The sequence below is a fragment of the Pipistrellus hanaki genome (genome assembly GCF_964339955.1).
Source record: "Pipistrellus hanaki genome assembly, chromosome: 18".
Classification (NCBI taxonomy): domain Eukaryota; kingdom Metazoa; phylum Chordata; class Mammalia; order Chiroptera; family Vespertilionidae; genus Pipistrellus; species Pipistrellus hanaki.
The window spans coordinates 16551426-16575250 of record NC_140520.1 but is presented as its reverse complement, the minus strand read 5'-3'; the positions used below and the strand labels follow the sequence as shown (position 1 = coordinate 16575250).

General features: G+C 41.2%; 1 protein-coding gene across 3 annotated transcripts in view; it reads left to right on the top strand.

Moving 5' to 3' along the window:
• The first annotated feature begins 1032 nt into the window (after nt 1–1032).
• The window catches only part of TNFSF4 (TNF superfamily member 4), a 41037-nt gene continuing 18244 nt past the window's right edge, over nt 1033–23825 (top strand). The window contains exons 1-3 of one of the 3 annotated variants that reach the window (XM_084866033.1): nt 1033–1076; nt 2058–2161; nt 22453–22677. In XM_084866033.1, coding sequence (XP_084722159.1) covers nt 22525–22677 — 153 coding nt within the window. In that variant the 5' untranslated portion in view covers nt 1033–1076; nt 2058–2161; nt 22453–22524. Of the gene's footprint in view, nt 1077–2057; nt 2162–6686; nt 6760–22452; nt 22678–23825 lie in introns of those variants that run through there. The other 2 variants (XM_084866034.1, XM_084866035.1) reach the window with 2 other exon arrangements.

The window sequence follows — 23825 nt, the reverse complement described above, 5'->3', positions numbered from 1 at the left end:
CAGTTGTGGGATCCATCCAGGCTTGTAGGGGAGGGAAGTTAGGGGTGACCAGGCCTGTAGGGGATGGCAGTTAGGTGTGACCAGGCCTACAGGGGAAGGCAGTTAGGGGTAAACAGGCTGGCAGGGGAGTGGTTAGGGGGTGATGAGGCTGGCAGGCAGAAGCGGTTAGGTATAATCAGGAAGGCAGGCAGGTGAGCAGTTGGGAGCCAGCAGTCCTGGACTGTGAGAGGGCAGTCGGACATCCCTTGAGGGGGTCCCAGTTTGGAGAGGGTGCAGGCTGGGCTGAGAGACACACCCCTGTGCATGAATTTCATATATATGCCCAAGCAACTGTTCGACCATTGGACCAGTAACTATGACACACTCTGACCACCAGGGGGCAGAAGCTCAGTGCGCTCCCACAGCGAGTGTACCGGAGTGTCACCTGGGCCACTGAGGTCATTGTGACCCTTATGGACAGTTTCATTTGCTTCTCAAAATTTTCACCAATTTCAGGGCTTATGTTTTCACAGTGACCTCTGGCTCAAAGCTGTTGCTTCAGTGAGATTAGCTGGGCTTCTGAGCTGCTGTCTAGCTGATCTGTCCCCTCATCTACAATGTCATAATAAATATGGGACTCAGTCAAGACAATACAAATAATCCACGTTTTGGAATGTACTTATTTGATTCTAGTATTATAACTCCTGAAACGACAGACTTCATTTTATTCTGCCGAATGTAATTCTTTTTATAGTTTGGGCTTATAATTTGAATGTTTAATATTTATTTCGTAATAAATGAAATATTTATAAGATCAGGGCAAGAAGAAAAGGCTTTGACAGGCAGGCCCAAAGTTAGTGCATTGATATAATTTTGAAATTGCAAGTGACCACTCCCAGTTCTGGAAAAGTTCTCCCAATGACTAATCAGGACAAACTTTACCCAGTCTACTAAGGAGAGAGCGGTGATTAAAATTGTTGTGGTATGGCAGGGGACCAATATGAGGGCAGAGATATAAAAGAGGGGACTGTGAAATACTGTAGTATTACCAAACACCGGGCAAGGAGTGAAGACAGGGATACAGAAAGCAAGGGCTGGTAGGTCTGGGGCCTGGGATCAAAGGAGAGGGGCGGAGAAGCCACCACCTCACATGAGCTGCTAAGTGAGGTGTGAGAAGGCAGTGGTAGACAGAGGGAGGTTGGTGATATCAAAGGGGAAGTCATAGGAAATGGAAAGATTTTTATCTTTGACTTTTCATATTCTGTTCTGGGAATGCCTTTTATTTTCAGACTTGCCAAAATTAGAAATGAATATTAGCTTCTACTGCTGCTGTGACAAAGTAAGCCACAAACTTAGTGGCTTAAAGCCACACAGATTGGTGGCAGTTCTGTAGGTCAAACGTCTGCCATATGTCTCACTAGGCTAAAATCGAGGTGTCATCAGGACAGTGGTCCTTCTGTTTCCTTGTCTTTTCCAGCTTCTCTTGGCTGCCCACATTCCTAGGCTCTTGACCCCTTCTTCCATCTTAAAGCTGGCAATACTGCATCTCTCTTGGATCTTTTTTCCATGGTCACATCTCCTCTTGGGAAGGTCCTCTGCTCTCAAAGACACTTGTGATTAAATTGGGCCTACCCGGATAACCCATTATAATCTCCCCCAAATCCTTAACTTCCATCACACTGGCAAAATCTTTTCCCATGTAAGTTAACATTCTCACAGGCTATTTTTTCTTCCTACCCAGGAAAATTCCTTCTCTGGGCTACTCTAGTTGCTCCAATCAAAATGAAACGAGGAAACTAATAGTAGGCAAAATAATTCTATCCTCTATTTCCCAGAAAATTCACTGTTAAGCAACATCTGTTTCTTCTGCCCTGTCTAAAGATGGGGGTCTAAATGTCTGAATGGTCCAGGAACCCAGGACTGGCTGAGTTTCTTGGTGTTTGGAGGAGCATAAACAGATTATTCCAAAAAGAGAATGAATGTTCTTACCACTCTATCATTGATGTTTTTATCTTTCTCCCCATCTCCTTTCCTCTCTGAAACCAATAAATATATATTAAAAAAAATCTCCATCCCAGGTGGTTTTGTACAGTGACCTGCTGCAATAGGCTAAGCCATAGCCCAGGAGCAATAGGCTAAGCCATAGCTGAGTGGCGCAGTAGACTATACCTTCTAGATTTGGGCAAGTGCACTCTGTGATGTTTGCAGGAGACAATTGCCTAACCATGAATTTACTGCATGTATCCTATTGTTAAATTGTGCATGACTATAATTCATTCTAATCTAACCTTGAATGGCTCTCCATAGAAAAAATGAAGTCCTTACAAGCCACCCTTCATTTTATGTAAACCCTGTTTCCTTTAAAGGGGTTGAAAGAGCCATCAGGCTGCGAACTATTGTTCTATGCCTCTTGCTCCAAGGCTTAGACTCCAGGTCCTTTCCTCCCAATCCAAGCTCTTATTCCAGGACACTATATATCCTAGTTACTATGTAAAAATCTGGTTACTATGCAATCACAAATCAGTTACAGTTCTGCAGATCAGAATCAGGCCAAGTTCCTGGCCAGAGGAAGTTGCTCTTGGACAGAGAGGACTGTGAGGATGGGCTGGGAAAGAAGGTGTGAGACAGGTCATCGCAGAACAAGGTAAACTGGATCAATATAAAAAGTTCCATAATTCCTTCACCAGTTAGGCTCTGGATAGAGCGTCGGCCTGCGGACTTAGGGGTTCCAGGTTCGATTCTGGTCAAGGGTATTTACCTTGGTTGCAGGCACATTCCCAGTGGGGGGCATGCAGGAAGCAGCTGATTGTTTTTCTCTCATTGATGTTTCTGACTCTATCCCTCTCCCTTCCTCTCTGTGAAATATCAATAAAATATATATTTTAAAAAAGTTCCATCACTAGGCCCTGAGGGGGAGTGTACGGGGGGTGTGGACCTGGGATGGGGGTATTGTAGTGGACCTGGGATGGGTGTGGTGGGAACAGCACTGAGTGTTAGCCTGGTGGGGTTAGATAGGACCTGGGTTTAGCAACCTCAGTACTTGAGTTCTGGCTGGGAAAGAATTCAGAGCCAAGACCCAAACTATAAGATAACAACTACACTAATAAAAGAGAAATATGCAAATTGACCATATCTCTGCAATGCCCACCAACCAATCAGGAGTATGCAAATTATCCTAACAAAGATGGCAAGTTAATTTACACGTACAGGTGTTGAGCGGCTGGGTGGGGCAGGACACTTGCTATGAGGGGGGAGGGCAAGGGGTGGAGGTAGATACAGGAGCGTAAGTAATTTGTAGAAGAAATGGGTTTAGAAAACAAGTTATAGAGATAAAGGCAGGGCTCTTGGTGCTTGGGAGTGAGGAAAATAATGGTAAGTGTCTGGAGGAGGGGAAAGGAGAAGGGGTGGGGAATGGAAAGGCTCCAAGATGCTCCCAGGAGGGAGAGCTCACTGGGTCAATGTCCCTCACCCCCTCTCCCCCATCCAAAGGATTTTAAGGCTGGAGATTTTAGGGGAGGCCCCAGGGGGAAGATCTCAATAGAATAACCAACAGCTTTAAGGATGTGTCCTTTCAGGATTTAGGTCTCCATTGATTGATTGGTCAGTTCCAGGGCAGGAGTGTCATTATTCAGTGTAGTTGGTCCTGAGGACAGCCTTGTTGTCACTTGTTTGCTTTGCTGCTTTTTTTGGGATATTGAAATACAACTGAGTCCTAGAGGTTATCTCTAGGGAGGAAAGGTCAGGGGGACCAGAGATTTGCTAGGGAAGGAAAGGTCAACCATCCTACAATTGTCCTTTGCCTGACCCCTGGGGTTTCCACTCCGCTGACCTTATGTCCCTAGCCCATTGTCTTTGCTCTGCTTATGTCTAACTGCCTACCACAGAGGCAGCCATATACCTTCAGGAAGGGCGACTTACAGAAAGAGAGGAGGTGACCAGTGTTATGCCTCTGCATCTGGGAGCTGGCTAGTAGGCTGCAGCCCCTACCACTGTTAAATCTGTAATATGTAGGAAAGTTGAGTAGACTGATTCTGAAATGACTGAATGAAATGGTGAATTGGAATGGCCCTTTGTGAGGGGCAGTGGTATGGTTGGTGGATGGTGGATGGGTTCCAATGGCAAGAAATTCTTTCTAAACCTCAACTGATGTGATTCTCTGATTCTAAAAGTAGCTCATTAAAAGCAATTTAGATTATAGAGGCCCTCTAACAAGACCTATGCTGGCCATTTGTCCTCAATTAGTCGGATAGCTGGGGCTGGAATTTATATGCTTCAGTTTTGGTTTGTGCTCTTGCCTCCTACATATCACTTGCTTCCGAATATGAATTGGTTCAAACCAGTTTCAGAGTTTAGAGGCTGCACGGGTGGAAAATGTTAATCATCACAGTTTCAGATTCTTGGCTGAATCCAGCTTTCTAAGTCATTAGTTATAAACATGTTAACCTTTTGTCACGATAGCACTGTAACACAAAAATTTTGAGACTTTTTTCTCTCTTCAAAAATTTTATTTTTGCTTATGGGACTAAAATTCTATGGTAGAAAGTAGTTAATAAAGAAGACATATAAAAATGGAATTACATGCAAGATGAAAATAACAGAACATATGCTGGAAACTCTTTAAAATTAAACTCAGATTTTAAATCAGAGACGTCAAGTCTGAAACTGCCAACACCAATCAGTAAATGTTGTGAAAAGATGGGGTAAAGCTATGAATATGATCTGAAACTGGTAGCAAATTAGCTTAATTAAAAGAAGTATGATTTGAAATGTCACTTTCAGTTTTTAAATATAGATAATTTTCTATGAAATTTGATTTGTTTTATAATAAAAGCTTTGCAAGTTTAAAGTAATTAGATTGGTTTTATGCTAAACCAGTTTTACATAATGATTAAAAATAAAGTGTATATTAGCCACATTTTCCATGCAACTCATTCTGGGTAGAATCATAATAGAGATATTTTTAAAACCCAGTTCCTAAGAATAAGCTAATTGTTTTACTAAATAAGCTTTTAATAATTTTGCGAGTTCCGTTTATATTTTGATGGAATTCTCCAAGAACAAATTTAGTCATTATTTTTTTCCCTTTTACATTGCTTCCTCATCCTCTTACTTTCTCCCTTCTCTATCACATCTCTCTTCTTTCCTTGTCCCTCTCTCCTTTTCTCCCTCCTCCTCCTCTCTCTTTCTTCACATCCCACACCTATACCATTCTTCTTCCCCATTTCCATATTTTTTTCATTGCCCATCCCTGTCTTTTCTTTCCTTTTACTGGTACAAGTGAATTTGAAGAAACTATATAAATAAACTAGGGTCTTAATGTCTTAAACAAACCACATAGCCTTTTAATTGAAAGCATAGTTTTTATTAGAGATGAAAGTGATCTTAGATACAAATTGTAATATATGCCATAATGGCCCCAGTTCTTCTCTAGAACGACAGTCTTTGCCTCGTTACTGTGACTTTCTACTTCCTAAAAAGGGGACATATTTTCCCACGCTTTGATTTTGTTTTGGACATGTGACTTGCTTTGGCCAATAGAATGAGGCTGAGGTGATGGGATGACAATTCCAAGCCTGGGGCCCAAGAGGCCTCAAGTCTTTCTGTTTTGCCATCTTGCACCTGTCTCTGTTGCCATCAGAAGAAAATGCCCAGACTCCTGTGCTGATCCCAGAAAGAAAATGAGAGACACATGGAGCCAAAACCACTCAACCTAGTCAAGCCTCTGTCAGTTGAGCCCCGGCTGATACATGAATTCATGAGCTAAATGTATGTGATTGTTATGTATCATTTATAGTTGGTGTTACACAATGCTATTGTAGCAATAGGAAGCTGATAATACAATGTCTTCCACTTGGAACATATGAAGAATGAGGCCCAGAGAATTGTAGGTTACAAATTACTTAATAAGAGCTCCAGATAGCTGGCCCTATCTTTGTCCAATGTCAAGTGAATTTGCAAACTCCTAAAACTCAATATATTTTTGCTTAACTTCTATTAATACCTTCTTATAATTTACTAGTGGCCTGGTGCATTAAATTCGTGCATTTGGGGGGGTGTCCCTTAGCCTAGCCTGCACCATCTCCAATCTGGGATCTCTTGGGTTTGACTGCCAGTTTAGGCCTGATCCCTGTGGGGCCTAAACCCCCAAGTGCCCTCTCGCCAACCTGCTCACCCCAACTGCTCCCCCTGCCAGCCTGCTCGTCCCCAATTGCCCCCCCGTGATTGCCCTCAACTTCTGTCTGCTTCTCCCCCCCCCCCCCGACCCCACCGGCCTGCTTGCCCCCAACTGCCCTCCCATCCTGGCCTGATCACCCTGAACCGCCTCTGCCTTGGCCCTGCCACCATGGCTTTGTCCAGAAGGACATCTGGAAGGTCTTCTGGTCTAAATAGCATATTACCCTTTTATTAGTATAGATAGGATGTGACATACCACCATAATTATAACATATCTACCAATATTACTCTATGAGAATATATACTTCATGCGATAGGAAGGCAAGTAATACATTACACTGTATGTGTTGTAAGTAGCAGGAAATACTGTATTCGTAGCAATAGTATACACCCTGTGACTTTACTTCCTGATTTGGGAATGGTTCCCCAGTTCTTTGAACATTTTCTGGCCCCTGATGTATTTGGAAAGAAAATAGCTCTGAGTTTGGAGAAATTAAATTACAATCATGACTCTAATTATACTTCCAGCCAGATAACAGGAAAAACATCCCAGACCGGCGCTTCCTATAGCTGAGCTCTGGAGTGTGGCCTGCAGCCCAGCGCTTGGTGAGTGACAGTGGCTGGAGGCACTTCAGGTCTATTCTGCTGTCAGCCCGGCAACTGGGGCCCTCTGCTCCCAGCCCCTCTTGAGCCCTGGTGCCTCCTAATAGGGTCCCCAGGCTGTGCCCCCGCTGCCCTCTCCTCATCGGGGACCAGGGTGCAACGGCACGGGGCACAGGCATCCCATTTTCATTAAAATGTTCACTGCCTGCTCCACCGGTGTCCGCAGGTGGCCAGGGACAGACAGTGATCCCAGAGGCGCTTGCTGCCCCCGCCAGAGCTCAGCCACGATGGTCCAGGGTGGGACAGCCCCACCAGACACCGTGGCTGCAACTTGGACCCGCTTTCCTAACCCGGGACCTGGCGCTGGGCGGGCGGCAGTGTCGCTTCCTCCCCAGCCCCCACTGGAGTGGGTCCCTGTGGTTTCAGAACCGAATTCTGAGAGCTTCCCTGGGCGGCAGTGGCCCTGAGCCTGCTGGCTCTCCCTCGATCCCACCAAGGATTGCTTCTCACACTTTCTGAAAACCTTCTCGGTCCACTTGCCATAGTAATCAGTTTGGGCTAAAAGAACTGGGGGACTTTGGCCACTCTCCTCACACCCCTGCCCGTGGGGCTGAAAGGAGACTCTGGCGGGGCTGAGGGGACTAAGCGCTGCCATCTTGTGGCTATCGGCACCGCCATTTTTAGTGATAGTGTGATGGTCAATTTGCATATTCTGTCTTTATTAGATAGGATTTCTTTAATTTGAATCTATCACTTCAGCAATCAGTTGGGTTAACTTGATTATTCAACTTACAATGAAAAGCAGGAAATAGAAAGCAGTATTGTATCATTAGGGCTTGTCAGTCCTGCTGTGATGTGCGTGTGTGTATCGGTGTGTGTGTGTGTGTGTGTGTGTGTGTGTGTGTGTGTGTGTGTGGTGGAGAGCTAAGAAATCTTATCCACTAATTATTGTAATTAAATTATATGCCAAGTATTCTGATAAGTACTTTTTATTCATTATATCATATGGTTTATACCAGAATTAACATAGCCTGGGGCCAACTCCTATCTGCTGCCTGTTTTTTTAAATAAAGTTTTATGTAACACAGTCATGATCATTTGTTTATGTACAGTCTGTGCTACTTTTGTGATACAATGGCGAAGTTGAGTACTTGTGGCAAAGTCTGTATGGTCTGCAAAGTAAAAAAAAATATTTACTATCTGTCCCTTTACCAAAAAAGCTTGCTAATATCTCATCTTACAACAGTAGTTTTCAAGTGTGGTCTGTGGGATCTGGGGTTCCTTAAGAGATTGGTGAGATCAAAATTATTTTCATGGCAATAATAAAATATTCTTGCCTTTTTCACTGTGTTGACATTTGTGTGAACCAATATTTTTAAATGACCAATGGATTATGTTGCAAATTCACTCATGGGTCTTTAAAAAAGCAACACATTCCAATAAATCTTAAAGTAATAGTATAAAAAGTTCATTGGTATGGTTTTTGAGTCCTTGTGTCAACTAACCTTTAAGAAACTACCACTTGTTGAGTTTTGTTGTGTATCCAAATATTCACAATATCTGAAAAGACTATTGAACCACCCTCTTTTCCAATTACACATTTTGTGATTGGTTAGATTATCTTCATCTACTTCAATCAAAACAGCAGATATATGATTCCAGTTACCTTACATCAAGCCAGACATTTAAATAGTTATAAAAAATGTAAAACTCTTCTCACTAATTGTTTCAAAAATATAGTTTTTCTCATAAAATTTGTTATCTATGGTACTAGGATTAATTTTAAATGAATAAATAGTTTTAAAATTATGTTTTAATTTTTGCTGTGGTAAAATCAATAGATACAAGGCATATAAATAAAAGCTCTTAAGCATTCTCAATAATTTATAAAAGTATGAAGCAGTCCTGAGATTAGAATAAAGTTTGAAAATTGGTGGGCTACATTTAGTCTGACATAGGTATAATTATTATCCCCACTTTTAGATGATGAAACTGAGGCTTAGAGATATAAAGTAACTGTCTAAAGTCAAATAGCTGTGGATTATGGAACTAAGATTCAAACTCCAGCAGAATGACTCCAGAACTTACACTTGTCACCACTAAAAATGCAGAAAGCTCAGAAAACTCAACTTCTCTATCTCCCCAATTAGAACAGAATTTTTAGTGCTCTTTTTAAATTGTATTTACCCTAGTTTCTTCTAAGTTCTGAAGACATGGACCAGTTTATCTGCAAATGTATTGAATAAAGTTAGGTAAAACACAGCCTAGAAAAAGGAAGTGCTGCGAGAGGATGACTTTGAACCCATCTGGGTAAGGCTTTTCTCTTACTGCGAAGCAGGAAATAGAGAGAAGGCCAAATGTAAGAGAGTCTGGGGAAGGGTGCCTCAGTTGGCCAGGGTATGTGGCAGGAAGATCCTATCCAGGACTGGAATTTTCCCTGTTCCATGTCCTTTGTTCAGGAATATCCTAGGGATGGCACTTCCATATCCTGGCCCATGGTGAATTGACAAAACCCTCTTTTCCACTGAGCTAAGAGACAGCCTCAGTCTCTTTCTCAAGGCTGGTCCCATTGAGTCATTCCACATTAAGGATGTGGCATAAGGATGTTGAAACCTTACTACCATCCTTGCTTTGTGTTGTACCTGTAACCCATCTGAGGTTTCAGGTATGACTCTCTCAAACCCGGAGCCCATCAAGAAGCTGTGGATGACTCATTCCCAGTATTGGAAAAGCAACTCCTAGCATGCCTGTGTAGTGTTCACTGGCTGCATTAATTAGGAAAGACTGAACACTCTTTTGTCATCCAGGCCTCATAGACATAGAATGTATAGTAGTTAATAACAGGCTCTGGAGTCAGATTATCTGGGTTTGACCTTTTGGTGGTTTTGTGAGGATTAGATGACTTAATATAAGTAAAACACATTTAACAGTACCCAGCTTATAGTAATGCTCAGTGAATATTAGCTATTATTATTATTGTTACACTATGGCTGAGCCCTTATTTGGGAAAATATTGTTTGAGATGAGGAGTTGCAGACTTCCAGCTGCAGCAGCAAGGGGCCTAGATATCCTGAATTACCCGTGAGTTGAAAACAACTAAAAGAAATGGATAGAATATAAAGAATATTTTATTTTTTAAAGAATGTTTTTTAAAAATCATTTTTGAGCCATCAAGAAAGGAAAGCATCCATAGAGGTTAAAAAGTGAAAGTGGGAACCTTGGAGAAAAGTGAACATCAAAGCAGATTTCATTTGAGATTACATGACACACTTGGTGATCTTGAAGTTGTGTTTTGATGGATGTACAGGACTTGGAAGACAAGGGAGGCCTAAGGTAGAGATCTCATAGGAGACTCAGACATAAAGCTGGCTATGACCTCAGTTTAAGGTTAAACTCAAAATGAATCTGCTTTTCCTTCTAACTTAATTACAAGGACTTGGATAATGCTACATAAGGACCAAATCTCCTTCCTTGAGAAGAATTTCAAAGCATGTTCAGGAAAGGGAGAGCTTATGATGTCTATTCTTTTAGTGATTAATCTAGGTTTTTTAACATGCATATTTAACAAACTAAATTTTATATTTCTGCCTTCTTCTTAAACATGACATGGGTCTTAGAATCTTTTAACTTTAATTAGCACCACTCCCTGAACTTAAATGCAAAAGCAATTTGTCAACTGGATAAAATCAATTTATTTTAAAAAATAAGCAAATGAGGGCTTATGGATTACTAGATGCTTACTTGTCTTTGTTCTGTTTTTAGGTTTTCTAGTAAAATGACTAGGAAATTCTTATTTCTCTTCTACATCTGTGTTTGGTATGATTCTCCATCCATAATTTCTGTTTTCAAGAATTGTAACCAATCTAATTTTAATTTTTATATTTTTAATCTCCAAATATTTTGTTCCAAGAAATGGCAATTTAATTTCAATTCATGGTTCCTCTGTAAACTCAAATAGCACCAAAGTTTTCAGGGCTTACATGGCGCCATAAATTATGTGGGCTGTCTAACCTGGCATTTGCTGGGAAGTCATACCCATCTGGGCCTCATTGATTAAAAAATAATATTACTTAAAACACCTAAATGTGCCAGGTAATGAGAAATACTTTGGTTCCTCTTTTTTATGAAACATGCTAGAGGCCCAATGCATGAAATTCATGCAAAGCCTTGGATTCCCCCACTGCTGCAGCCATAGGGGGTTGGGGGTTCTGCCCCTTGTGCCGCAGCCCCCGCCTGCTTAGTTTTGTCCAGAAGGAAGGACGTCTGGTCTAATTAGCATATTACACTTTTATTATAGATTGTTTAGTAAATTTTGGTGCATTGATAAAAATCCTGGCCTAAGAACAAGGTCCAACACATGTTAGAGAAGTGGATTTAAAAGACTGCCTCAAGCCCTGACCGGTGTGGCACATTTGGTTGAGCATCATCCCTTGCACCAAAAAGGTTGTTGATTTGATTATGGTCAGGGCACATGCCTGGGGTGCAGGTTCCATCCCCAGAAGGAAGTATGCAGGAGGCAGGTGATCAATGTTTTTCTTTCCCACTCAGTCCCCTCTCAAGTCAATAAAAACATATTATTAAAAAAAGATTGCCTCTTTTTCTTTAAGTGAGGAGGAAGAAAATTAATATCAGATGGAAATCTGGGGATTACTTATGAGTTTCCATTTTCAGTGAATTTTTCATTCCACCATGGTCTATTAAAACTGAGAGCTGGAAGTCAGAAAAAGCTTAGAGAAGATGTGTATATGAATGCATATGCTTCTCCCGGGAATTCCTCTTTTGGTGTTGGGTTCAGGAAGGAAGATCTTTATGAACACTCAACCTAATATAGTAGTGTTGAACCCACCTCTTGCCACAATGAATGGAACTTTCTAGTTGGGATAACAAAGAGAGAAAGAGCCACAGTTCTAAAAGTTGCTTAGAGTCTTTACGTATAGAAAATTGGCAGCCAGGACAGGCAGGAAACAGAACTGAACTTGTGGTGGCAATAAAGCAGAATCATGAACCAGGCTGGTTTGTAGACAGGCGAGTGATGAGAAGAAGATTAGAGAGCAGTGGCGTCATGAATTGTAAAGTAGTGGCAAGGAACAAGGTGAGCAAGAGGGTCCAGGTGACAGGCAGGACAGGCCCAGCTGGAGCCAATTTTTGGGTGGGAAGGCTTGTTTCCATGACCATGTGCTCTATCCATCTGCTCATGCTGACCAGCTCAGCCTACCATTGTGGCCTACCAGTGGGGTCATGAGTGCTGGGACCAAGGTGATAGCATGGGGAAGCACAGGATGAAGTGCTTTAGCTTCATACAATCCTGAGTTCACGTTCCTACGTTACTTCCCCTGTGATTCCCACTCTGCAGGGGTTAAATGAGATGATGAATACAATGGGCTTTACATAGTCCTGGTAGACCAGTAGTGCTTTTAAAAAACGTTTGTTTCCTCCTCCATCACTTACCTGCCCTTTTTATTCCCCCCCACCCCAGCATGTATCTTCTAATTTTCTACTTCTGTGTTTGTGTGTAATGTGGAACAGTAGTGAATACTGACCAGGGTGGTCATGTCTTGGCTTCCCAGACAGTGCTTTGACTCAACCTTTTGAATAGTCTTCCTTTTCACTCACAAAATGTCCTGGTTTGAGAATAAATCATCCTAGTATGACCTTTGGCTCTCTGCCCTCCAGTCTAGCGTTCTAGCCATGATCCCAGGTTGCCTTCTCTGAGGAGGAAATCACCAGGGAACTTTGGGCTGGAGTATATCTCTCCAAAGTGGCTGTGGAGTTGACAGGCATCCCCCCAGAGAACCCCCTAATTTTTATTTTTGTCACTGTCTGGGGGACCCCAGCATGATCTAGCTGGCTCTATGCTTTCTACACATATTCCTTCCCCTGGGGTTTCTCTCCTTATGGAGCTTTTGCTGAAACAAGACATGGATCCCACAGAGTTTCTCCCCTTCCCTTTCTATTTGCTTCCTGTTAACACAGTTTTTCTGATATGTTTGGCAGAAGAAAGAAGGAGGATCAAAATAGTGTACAGGAGGAAATCATAGCCCTACTCAGACCAGATCCTCACTTTCATAGGACACATTCCCATGAGGAATCCTGGTCTAAACAGAATGAAACTTCACAAAATGATACAATAAGCTTAGAGCTATGTGCCAGATCCTTTCCAAGTATTATCTCACAGCTACTCTGGGAAGTTGGCTATGAGATACAATCACCATACTCTTTCCCACACTTGTTAATGAGGCAACCAAGGTCGTAGAAAGGCTAAGCAACTTGTCCAATTACTCCAATAATTCCTCCATTTTGACTGAAAAGCTGAGGCCAAGTTGGGGACCAGACTGGGACAGCCAGTCTCCCGAACTCTTGCTCCTAATAATTTTATTAGGGTCCTCAGACTTCAGAGACCCCCACCTCAGAGGTGTAGCCAGGATGGAACCTGGAGAATGCTTGCCTGGGATGGGGCTGAATTTGTGGTGGGGTGTGCATCCATGCTTCTGAGAAAAGCCATTACATTTCTACTTGTCTCTCCATGGTTTTGCATTTGCCTTGCTTACTCTGATAGTTTTTCATTTTAGACTTAAGGTCACATCCTCACTACAGCTTTCAAAGCTGTTTAAAAGGTACTATTTTGGTGTCTTCAGAATTGTCACCCCCACTCCTGTTGGTATTGATTTTTCACTGCTGTGTACTAGGGCATATCATGATAGAGAAAGAATAGAATCCCCAAAGGAATTCTGATGTTGGATGTACAGGGGGATGAGGGGGTGGGCTTAGGGAAGGAATTTTCTAGGTATTGAAGTGCAAACTGCATAGACTTGCTCACTTTGGATCAGTTTTTCCTGTGAGGTCAGCCAAAGGGGGAAATGCTTCTGAATGCTCACCTTTGGCTTCCCAGTGTCAAGATCTCTATTGTCTGATTGTATCATGTGTGGTTTTGTGTGTGTTTTTTTCACTGATGCAACTAACTTTCCCTGATCAAGATTGGGATTTTTTCTCTAAGGTCATCTTAGACCCTTTTGGTGGAGTTTTCACATCTTGTCTTTCCCTCTGATGTTTTCTTTACTTAGACTTTATTTCAGGTTTCACTTAGTAATCCCCCTGCCCCTGCTCCACCCTAATTTTTGTTTTTTAATATATTTTTATTAATTTCAGAGAGGAAGGGACAGGGAGAGATAGAAATATCAATGTTGAGAGAGAATCATTGATTGGCTGCATACTGCACACTCCCACTGGGGATCAAGCCCGTAACTCAGGTATGTGCCCTTGACTGGAATCAAACCCAAGACCCTTCAGTCTGCAGGTCTACCCACTGAACCAAACCAAGCCCGGGCCACCCTAATTTTTAGATGTAGGTATCAGAGAGTATTTACCACAGGCTACCAGGTTCTCATTCTGCTCTGCAGTCTTAACAAGGAGAAATAAAACTAAGACCAAGGCTGAAGGTCATTTGGAAGGACAAGATATACCTCCAAGATGGGTCCTTTTAGTTGAAGTAAATCCAGGATGATAATACTACTATATTCCTGGCTTTGGAAGTAACTGATTATATCATTAGCTAACATTTACTACCCATTTATTATATGTTAGGTCATGCCCATGGCCTATATTGTCTCGCCTGACACACAAACTCTGAACAGAGAAATTTTCATTTTCAAGAGGAGAAAAGTTAAGGCTTAGAAAAATTAACCTGTCAAAAGGTTGTACAACTAGTAAACAGTGGTCCTGGGATTTGAATTTCCACAGCTGTGTAAAGAGAAATATCACTAGTGAGTTAGCCAAAGGATCTTGGTCAAATTACATAACATCTCTGTGTTTTAGTTTCCTCATCTGTAAAATGAGGAAAAGGAAATGACCCTTGAAGTCATTTTAAGCACCTTTATGGTGCTTAAATAATGAGCTGTTCAAAACAGAGCTCTTGATTGGCAAACTGCCTCCCCGCATGGGTTCCTCCTCAGTCTTTCTATTAACTCAGTTGATGACACCACTGCACAGTTTATTCAGTCAGATAATCCTGAAGTCATCTTTGATTCCCTGATTTCCTTCAGTTACCATATGTAATCCAGTAAGTCTCATCGTTCTATCTGCAAAGCACAGTCCAAATCTGATCAATTATCTTCTTTATTCATACAAGTCTAATAGTCCAGGAATTTCCCATTTTGTCTGGATTCCTGTATCTAACTGCTTATGTAAATTGTTAGCATGAATCAAGCAAACAAATAAACAAATCAACAAAATTTCATCCCTTTTATTTTTCTAAGCAGTAAGGAAAAGACCTTGTAACAATGGAATCACACATATAATGAATTATGAAGGAGCTTTACTATCAGGTAAAAGTTAGAGTTGGGGGCAAATAGGAAACAGGTAATGTGGTTTTCTTTGTATGTTAGAGGAATTCTGTCTCTCATAAATTTTGCCCTTCTATCCCTGGGTTAGTAATTAGAGACCATAAAACAAGGGGCTCCGCATATAAGGAGTCTTAGGATTCTTTCATTGGAGGATATTAAGGTGGCCCTTCCCTTGCCATCTGGAAACTTGTGATGAAGTGGATAGGGACCCTTGTGGTAGAGACATTGGGCTCTTGAGTGCTGGAATAGATATTTCTAGTAGCTGTAAAGGGGACCTAATCCACAGAAAATAGGAACAGGGCTATAGAGACATCTGTCTGGGATGTCAAGGTGATAAGACTATGCAAGGGGCCAGAAGACTCAGGAAGAATAATGGTCCCAAGAGAGAACTGCTCACAAAGGTGACAAACATCAACCAGAACTGATGTGAGGAGCAGCTGAACTCTCCCTAGGATGCTCAGAAATATATGGACCACACTGTGGGGTGTGATTGGGCAACGTTACCCAAGTAACACAGCATAAACTAGAAAGGAGAGGCTTGAAAGAATCCCCTAAGCCAATTTGTGTAAAGCTGAAGGTTGTTTTTTTTTGTATATGATTTTCTGAAGAAAAGACATACTCCACTGACTTATCAGTAGAGCCTAAAGAGGTGGAAATGAGTGAAGAAACCATATACAATGGAACTGGGGGTTGGGAGATTAGGGAATTCTATCTTTAAAAAGAGAGAGACTGCTAATTGGATTTGCATAAAACTGTGAGAGGTGGCTAATGTAACATATGTCAGTGAAAGGATAAACACTGAAATGCACTTATAGGTTTAAGAAAACACAACACAATAACATCTGGTTAAGGTCTTCTCTGTCTGGATGTATCCTTTTATGTGCTATATAGCTTATTTCACTGTAGCTCCAAAATAGGAAGTACATTCAGAAAAGAGTTCCTTAGAACTTGATGATGACAGGATGAAATATGTGGACAGACCTGAACGGAGTTCAAAAAACAATGCTCTTTTGGTACAGTATTTGTTATTTCCAGCTGTTTTAGTCTGCTCAGGCTGCTATAACAAAACACTGTAGGATGGCTTAAACAACAAAAATGTACTTTTTCACAGTTTGGAGGCTGGAAGTACATTCAGAAAAGAGTTCCTTGGAAGAACTTGATGATGACAGGATAAAATATGTGGACAGACCTGAATGGAGCAAGGAGCCAGCATGGTCAGATGCTAATGAGGGCTCACTTCCTGGCTTGCAGGGAGCTGCCTTCTTAGCTACCTTCACTTGGGGGATGGGGGAGGTGAGAGAGAGAGAAAGAAAGACAGAGACAGAGACAGAGAGAGAGAAAGAGCATGCGCGCACGTGCTAGCTCTCTGGTGCTTCTTTTATGAGCACTTATTCCATCAGAGCAGGGCCTCACCCTTATGACCTAATTACCTCCTGAAGGTCCCACCTCCAAATACCATCATATTGGGGGATCACCATATGAATCTTGGAAGGACATAAACGTTCAGTTTATAACACCATCCACTGAGAGTTTGGTACAGTTAAACAAACAGACAAACCCAGATGATCTTGGCTCAAATCCCAACACTGTTGTGGTTAAGTTACTCTGAGAGTCTGGTTCCTCTTGTTAAAGATGTGGTTACTAATAACCAACCAGGATATGCCTGCAGGTTTAAATGAAGGAAGGATTTCGTGTCTGGGATACTGAAGGCATCCAAGAAACATGTATTCCCATTCACCAATAACTTGAGGGGGGAAAAGGTCTAATCAATAGGAAACTTTTTCTTATTAAACTTGTAGCTCTGTGCATTTGGCATGTTAATATCTACTCAGATGTATTATTTCCTAAGAACCCAGCCAAGACATAGGGATTACATTTTCATTTAAAAATCAGTATTTATCACACGGGTTTTAAGAACAGGCTCCACAGTCAAAGGACCTGCATTGAGCTCCCAGCTTTTCCACAAACTAAATATGGCCAACTTTCTTCATCTTGCTAAGCCTCAGCTTCTCTCAATGATACAATGGGGAGAAAAGCCTCCACATAGATTTGTTGTTGGGAGGTGGAGAGGCATTTCAGACAGGACAATAAGCAAAGGCAAAGACTGTATTGCCTCTTTCATGGTCAGTGAAGGACATGGACATCTACACCAGAGTTTCCAACATCAGCATTATTGACATTTTAGGCAAATAATCCTTTGTTGTAGTGGAGGCTGTCCTGTGCCCTATAGGATGTTTAGCAGTGTCCCCAGACTCTACCTGCTAGGTAGCAGCAACACCCACCCCAAATCCAGACAACCAAAAATGTCTCCAGACATTGCTAAATGATTCCTGGGGGACAAAATTGCACTCCGTTGAGAATCATTGATTTACATTGATTCCAATTTATACCCAATAAATGTATTTTGGAAGGAAGAGGGAATGTTTTATGTATTCAATTTAGATTTGTTTTTAGAATGATTACCATTTAAAGAAAATGGGCTTTTGGGATGAATAAAGGTTCTGTATGTGATTGTGGCTTCATGAGTATATACAACGGTCAAAACACACCTAATTGTTCACTTTAAGTAGACACAGCTTATTGTCTGTAATTATATTTTAATCAAGTTGATCTTTTAAAGAGAAAATTGACTATATTCTATTATGAATTAAAATATATACTTACAAATTTCCACGTTCTTGGCATTGCACATGTGTTTTAAGTGTACAATTTAAAGTGTAATTTTGTGAGTGCCAATAATCTGTCCAGATTTTTGCTTTCCGCAATGTTGTGCTACTTCATGGTCATGTCTCCACAGACAGGAACATTTCTGTTGCTGTTTTGTGCCACTAAGTTTTAGAATCTATCATCATGCCCTAAAATAACTGCCAGTGGTAAATTCAAGATAAAGAAAAGCAGTAAACATGAAGAATGAAAGGGAAAGTCAGCTCTGGGAGAAAAGGGGTTTACAAGGGAGGGTCTCAATAGTCTGAAACCCAAAAGGAATGTCATCATGTGGGCTCACATTTGCATTTGAACCAATGCTGTACATCCGGTTTCAATGAAAAGTACACATTTCAGGTTTGCTCATTCTTCACGTCTAAGATCAAAGTCCAGCTACCAGGAGATTTCTGTGTTTAATAGAGTCTTTTGTTAAGACTCTCATTCTGTTCTAGTCCTGAAAGTAGCATGCTGCAGATTGGCAGCAAGCAAATTCAATTTAATTTGACAAATAATCTTTATAGAAAAACTATCCCAGCCATGTGAGTGAGCGCGGTATTGGACTTCTGACCTCAGGACCATGCAACATAATGGGGAAGACCAAAATAATTTCAAATAGTTCTAAGACAAGATGTATTATAGCATGATCAGTACACTCAAAATGGGTGGAAACAGTTGCATTCTTGCTGGAGGCCAGGGAAGGCTTCTTATCATAGGAATGTAACAGTGAAAAAGAACTTAAGTGGTCATGTGTGGGTGAGGGAGATTCACACCTGGCTTTTATGAAAATTTGTAGAAATACAGATTCATAAGGCATTATTCCAACCTTACAATTGAATCAGAATTTCTAGAGTAAAGGGTTTGGAAACCTGGATCTTTCAAAACTCCCAGTGATTATGATGATCAGCTAGGCTTTGGGAACTACTGATTCTACAAATTCCCTACCCAATGCTAGAATCCCCTGAACAGTGTTTCTTCAGGGAACAATGCAAGCTCACGACCTTTCAAAGCATCCAGCTCTTCCTAGGAAGTGTGAGTGTGTAGGGTTTTGATAATCAGAAATGAAGGGTAAGGATATTTCAGAAATAATTAGGAAATAGAGGGAGGTAGGTTTGGAGAGGGGACTTGAGGTTTCATGATGAAGATGAATATCACACTAAAGAATTTCAACTTTATCCTCTCTGAGATGGGGGCCCTTGATAGGATCTTGGTCATCACTGGGTTTAAAGGCATGTTAAAGCAGATCAGATTGGAGTACAAAGAGAATGGAAGTTTAATCCAGGAGTTCAAGTGACCCAAATAAGGACTTTAGGTCAGAAGCAGCAGGAACAGCAATGTGGAGGGAAGTCTAAGCTGTACTGCAGTTCAGCCCTACAAAGCTTGACTGATTGGGTACAAGGAATGGTCAAAGCTGATTTTGGGATTCTGAGGTCCTAGAGTGCTGAAGACATGAAGAAGAATGGGAACTGCAGGATCAAGAACAGGTTAAAAAGACAGATGGCTGCCCTGGCTTAAGTCCATTCTTGACAGCTTCCCAACCTTTTACTGGGTCACTCTCCTCACCTTTCTCGTTTCCACTCATAGCCATCTGAATGAGAAATGCTTGCTGGCCCAGGCTACGTTTTCTCACTCCCTGCTGGGAAAGTGCTGTCCCTCCCACTCATGTGAAGGTCAGATGGCTTCTGGCTTTTCTGAGGTTTACTTGACTAATCTCAAAGAAGCCGCCCTAGTCCTAATACCAGTCTGTATGGGATCCGCCCCCGGGTGTCCTTCTTCCTGCACAGCCACCTGGAGCCAACACTTCCCTGGCTCTAACCTCCTGGAAGGCTGAGAATATGGTGTGCTCCTGTCTTTTCCCTCAGCACCGTTATGTAGGCACCTGGCTCATCCTTGTTGAAATGGACAAATGATTTAGAAACAAATGAAAAGTACAGATTTTAATACCACCCTAACCCAAACAAACAAAATAAAACAAAAAACCCAAAACCAAAAAAATCAAAAAAAGTTTTTGCTTCTTTCTAAACATAAGATATTCTGTCAGTTGTTGAAGCTATTTTATTTTCCCTACTTTTCTGTAGTTTTGAAAGGGGTGTACATTTAGAGGATAATGATCTTTGGAAAGGTAATTGCTTGAATGAAGCCTGAGGCTTCCATTCCAAGGCTGGTTTGCTCAGGTGTGTCTGTGCATTTGACCTTTGTGAGATGCTTTAAAATATTGCCCATAGATTCAGGGAACATACTCGATCTCTTTCAAAACATGTCAGCTTTGCAGATGGAGGACTCTGCCGTCGCTCTAAGATGGAAATGTTATCAGTTTATGATTCTGATGATGTTCCAGCTGCTAGACCAGCCCAATGATGAATTTTGAAACACTTCCCTAGTCTAGCCAAAGGTTCCAGGAACTTTCAAGCCAATTTATTTTTCTGTGTGCATTCCCTATCTTACCACAAAGAATGTGAAGAGGCTGAGAGAATGTGTTCAATGAAGAAAGAAATAATTAAATGTAAAGTATCATTTAAGCTTCAACAAAAAATTGCAAGGAGGCAAAATATGACAGTCGGAGACTGAGACATGGGAGACAAGAGCTGTGTCTTAGACGTGTCCAAATGTTGATATAGTTGACGTTGTGCTTCCTTAGGATAACACCCAATGGAAATTCATTCTGTAGCACGATTCTCATTGTCTGTAAGGAGATGTGGTAGTTAACCAAATTTTCTTCATAGAAGCTATGTTAACAGTGAGAAGAGATGCAGCTCAAGGCATGAGTCTGTACTTTTTAAATGTGTTTTTATTTATTTTTTTCATCCTTTGACTATCATTCAAAAATATTTTCTTTGACTTTCAGCACTAATAGTTTTCATTCTTCCTTTTTCAGCTATTTTCATCAGTTTCCAATAGCATCGTAAGCTTTATAGAAAAATTTTTATTGCTGTGACTCTTAGTTTTTACAATAAATTCATAAGTACTTATCAACTATCACTATTAATAATTACACAAGAATTGAGCTCTACACACTGATTTTTATCTCATTTCCCCCCTCCACACCCTGCGTATTATACATACTTTGCTCATGGGAATGATCATTTTTGAGGTAAGTTTGATTTTTAGTTTTGGCTTGGCATCTATGATTCAGTGTCTCAGTTCCTTTATCTTTCAGGCAAAAACTTGAATTTTTAAAACCAGCGTCCTCCAATTGCAAGGCATAATGATTATCATGGGAGTATCATGGTATTAATATTTTAATTCATCCTATATAATAAAGAGCTAATATGCTAATTAGACCCATTAGTTGAACAACTGTCCGGATGACCTTCTGGACGAAGCCAGGGCTGCGAGGGCCAGCTGAAGCTGCGAGGGCCAAGCCCCTTGCATGAATTTCATGCATTGGGCTTCTAGTACTATAATGGTAAATAATAAAAATGCACAAGCTCTCTTTGGAATATGTCTCCTATCCATTTTCTGTAAGAATAAATGCATATAACATCTCCTATTGTTGATATAAAAATATTTCTCCCTCCCTCCTTTCTTTAAACAGGATGTTGAGTGACTAATGGGGAGCTCAGAGGGACATACTTTTCCCAGAAGATATAGGATTCTGTTTAAACAGCCCTCCCCATCATCCTTTTTCACCCAGAACAGCACTGGGCTTATTACTATGTACTTAGTAAATATTTGTCAGTTTGAACTTGCCATTATAAAGGATTTTGTCATTTATTTCAGTGGTATAGGGTAAGTAAGCAGTATCTGTCAATTGATAGAATACTCTTTTTAAAAATTTCTTTATTGATTAAGGTATCACATATTTGTCCTTAATGATAGAATACTCTTATTTTCCAAGTTCCTAGTCCAACCTTGACTTCAAAGAAAGGAGCAAAATTCAGGTTTTTTTTGGAGTCCATTCATTCATTTGTGCACATTTGGGGAGAAAGTAAAGTGGACAGAAGGGGGAAAAGTCAGGATACTCTCTGCTTCTTTTCTGCCTTGCTTAACATTAACCATCTAAGTGTTTGCTAACTTCACCCGAAAGGATCAAATGAGAACAAGACCGTAGAAGCTTACTACATGCTAGTTTATTTATTACACTGCAATGGAATACAATTAGAGGACCTCACTCCTTTATTTCTATGTGATCCACCATCCTATTTTCTTTCCTCTTTGAGAATGATTCACGCGTGCTTCTCCCTAAAATCTGTAGAAGGGTTTCAATGCTTAGTTTCCAGCATTTTCCTTAAGTATCTTCTGTGATTTAAGGCACCTGGGAGGAGGGATAGATGAGCTTCCACACCAACGGATGATGATTTTTATCTTTGTAAGTGACCCACAATTTGGTTACTGGTGCAATGAGAAATTAAGAAAAGTGCACATTTCAATGACTGCCATTTCACAATACTCAAATCAGAACTGGAATGCCACAAAAACAACTCCCTGTTAGCCCAGAGAAGAAAAAAAAAAAAAAAAAAAAAAAAAAAAGAAAGAAAGAAAGTAAAGGGGAAATTCAGATTAGTCACAAAGAAGTTCCCCGCCTGCTGCAAAGCGGCAGTGTTAAAACTGAGAGAGTCCGCTCTGCTCTTTCAATTGCCTCTTATCTCTGGTCCTGGTACCTCTGTGGATTTGCTGATTGATACGCTTGGTTTTGTCTTCATCTCCTTCTTGGCAGGAGAGACATCCGTTCTCTCTCAGACTCCCCCTTTGGCTCAGTTTTCATCTTTGCTGCATCCAGATTGTGAAGATGGAAGGGGTCCAATCCCTGGATGAGAATGTGAGAAACGCGCCAGGTCTGAGATTCCAGACGCACAAGCTCATGCTGGTGGCCTCTGTGGTCCAGGGGCTGGGGCTGCTCCTGTGTCTCACCTACATCTGCTTGCACTTCTATGCTCCTCAGGTAAGATGCACATCTGGCATCCTGTTGCTACCAGCTCACACTGATGGCAGCTCCAAGAGCTGCAAAGGGTCATTTGGAAAGAATCTGATAACCAAATTGTCCAGGTGTTGGTTGTTCTTCTTCCCCCTTTAGCAATTTTAAAGTGTGGTTAAAGACCCTCTGATCTCCCTTTCCTTCCCTTTTCTCAGTAGTGGCATGGTGGGGCACAGTGGAGGTAGGACAGGGGCGCTGCTGCTGGGTTATTCTCTTTTTCTTTGTAATGCAGGAATCCTGGTATTCTTTTATGAGCCGTCACTTTGAAGCTTCGAGTCATTGATAATACCTGGCTTACCCATTTTCTTTAGTGTTTGACCAGGGAATTAATACAAAAAGGAAATAAGTATGAGCTCAGTTCCACTTTGCCATTGTATTCATAAAATCCACTGACACTTGTGAACATTTGCTACTGCTTGCAAAATTCTGAAGGTATCAATAGTAAGTTCTTTTAAATAGCTAATAGTTCTTTTAAAGGTAGAGATGTATGTGTTCCGTGCGTTCGCGCACATGGCCAAACATTTACTCCAACAACTTACCCCGATGTTGATTCTCACAGCTTTTCTCTACCAATCACAACGTACAGACATCACTTAGTCTATTTTATACTTTATCCACTATATTATGAGGGGGCTGCACCTTCCTAGTATTTCCCCCACCGAATGAAGATATTCCTTGCAATCCCCCTTCTCTTTCTTCTGATTCCCTTTATATATTTTTTTCTTATGTATTTGTTCAGACCTGCAAACATTATTTGGTCTTTAAGGATGTTCTTGACTGCTGACAACTCCACTGAAAATAAATGTACAGTCTGCCCGTGTTCCCTTGTTGAGGCCAGTCTGATCATACTTGTTTCCCTTGTGGGTTGCTTGGGGTTAGAAAAGTCTGTCCCTGGTTAAGATTAGACAATAAAAACTTTTATTTCTGATGGACAGGTCAGAGTCTGGGTATCTCAAAGAAAACCAGATTAAGACGCCTGGCAGATGCCTGGGCTTGCCTCTGCCCACCGGAAACAGGGGTTTTCAGTGCAGAGAGGCTGGTGGGAGTGTGGTTGTGATCACTGTACTGCAAAAAGGGCTTATATTCCCCAATTCCAGAAGTGTAGCAGGTGTTAT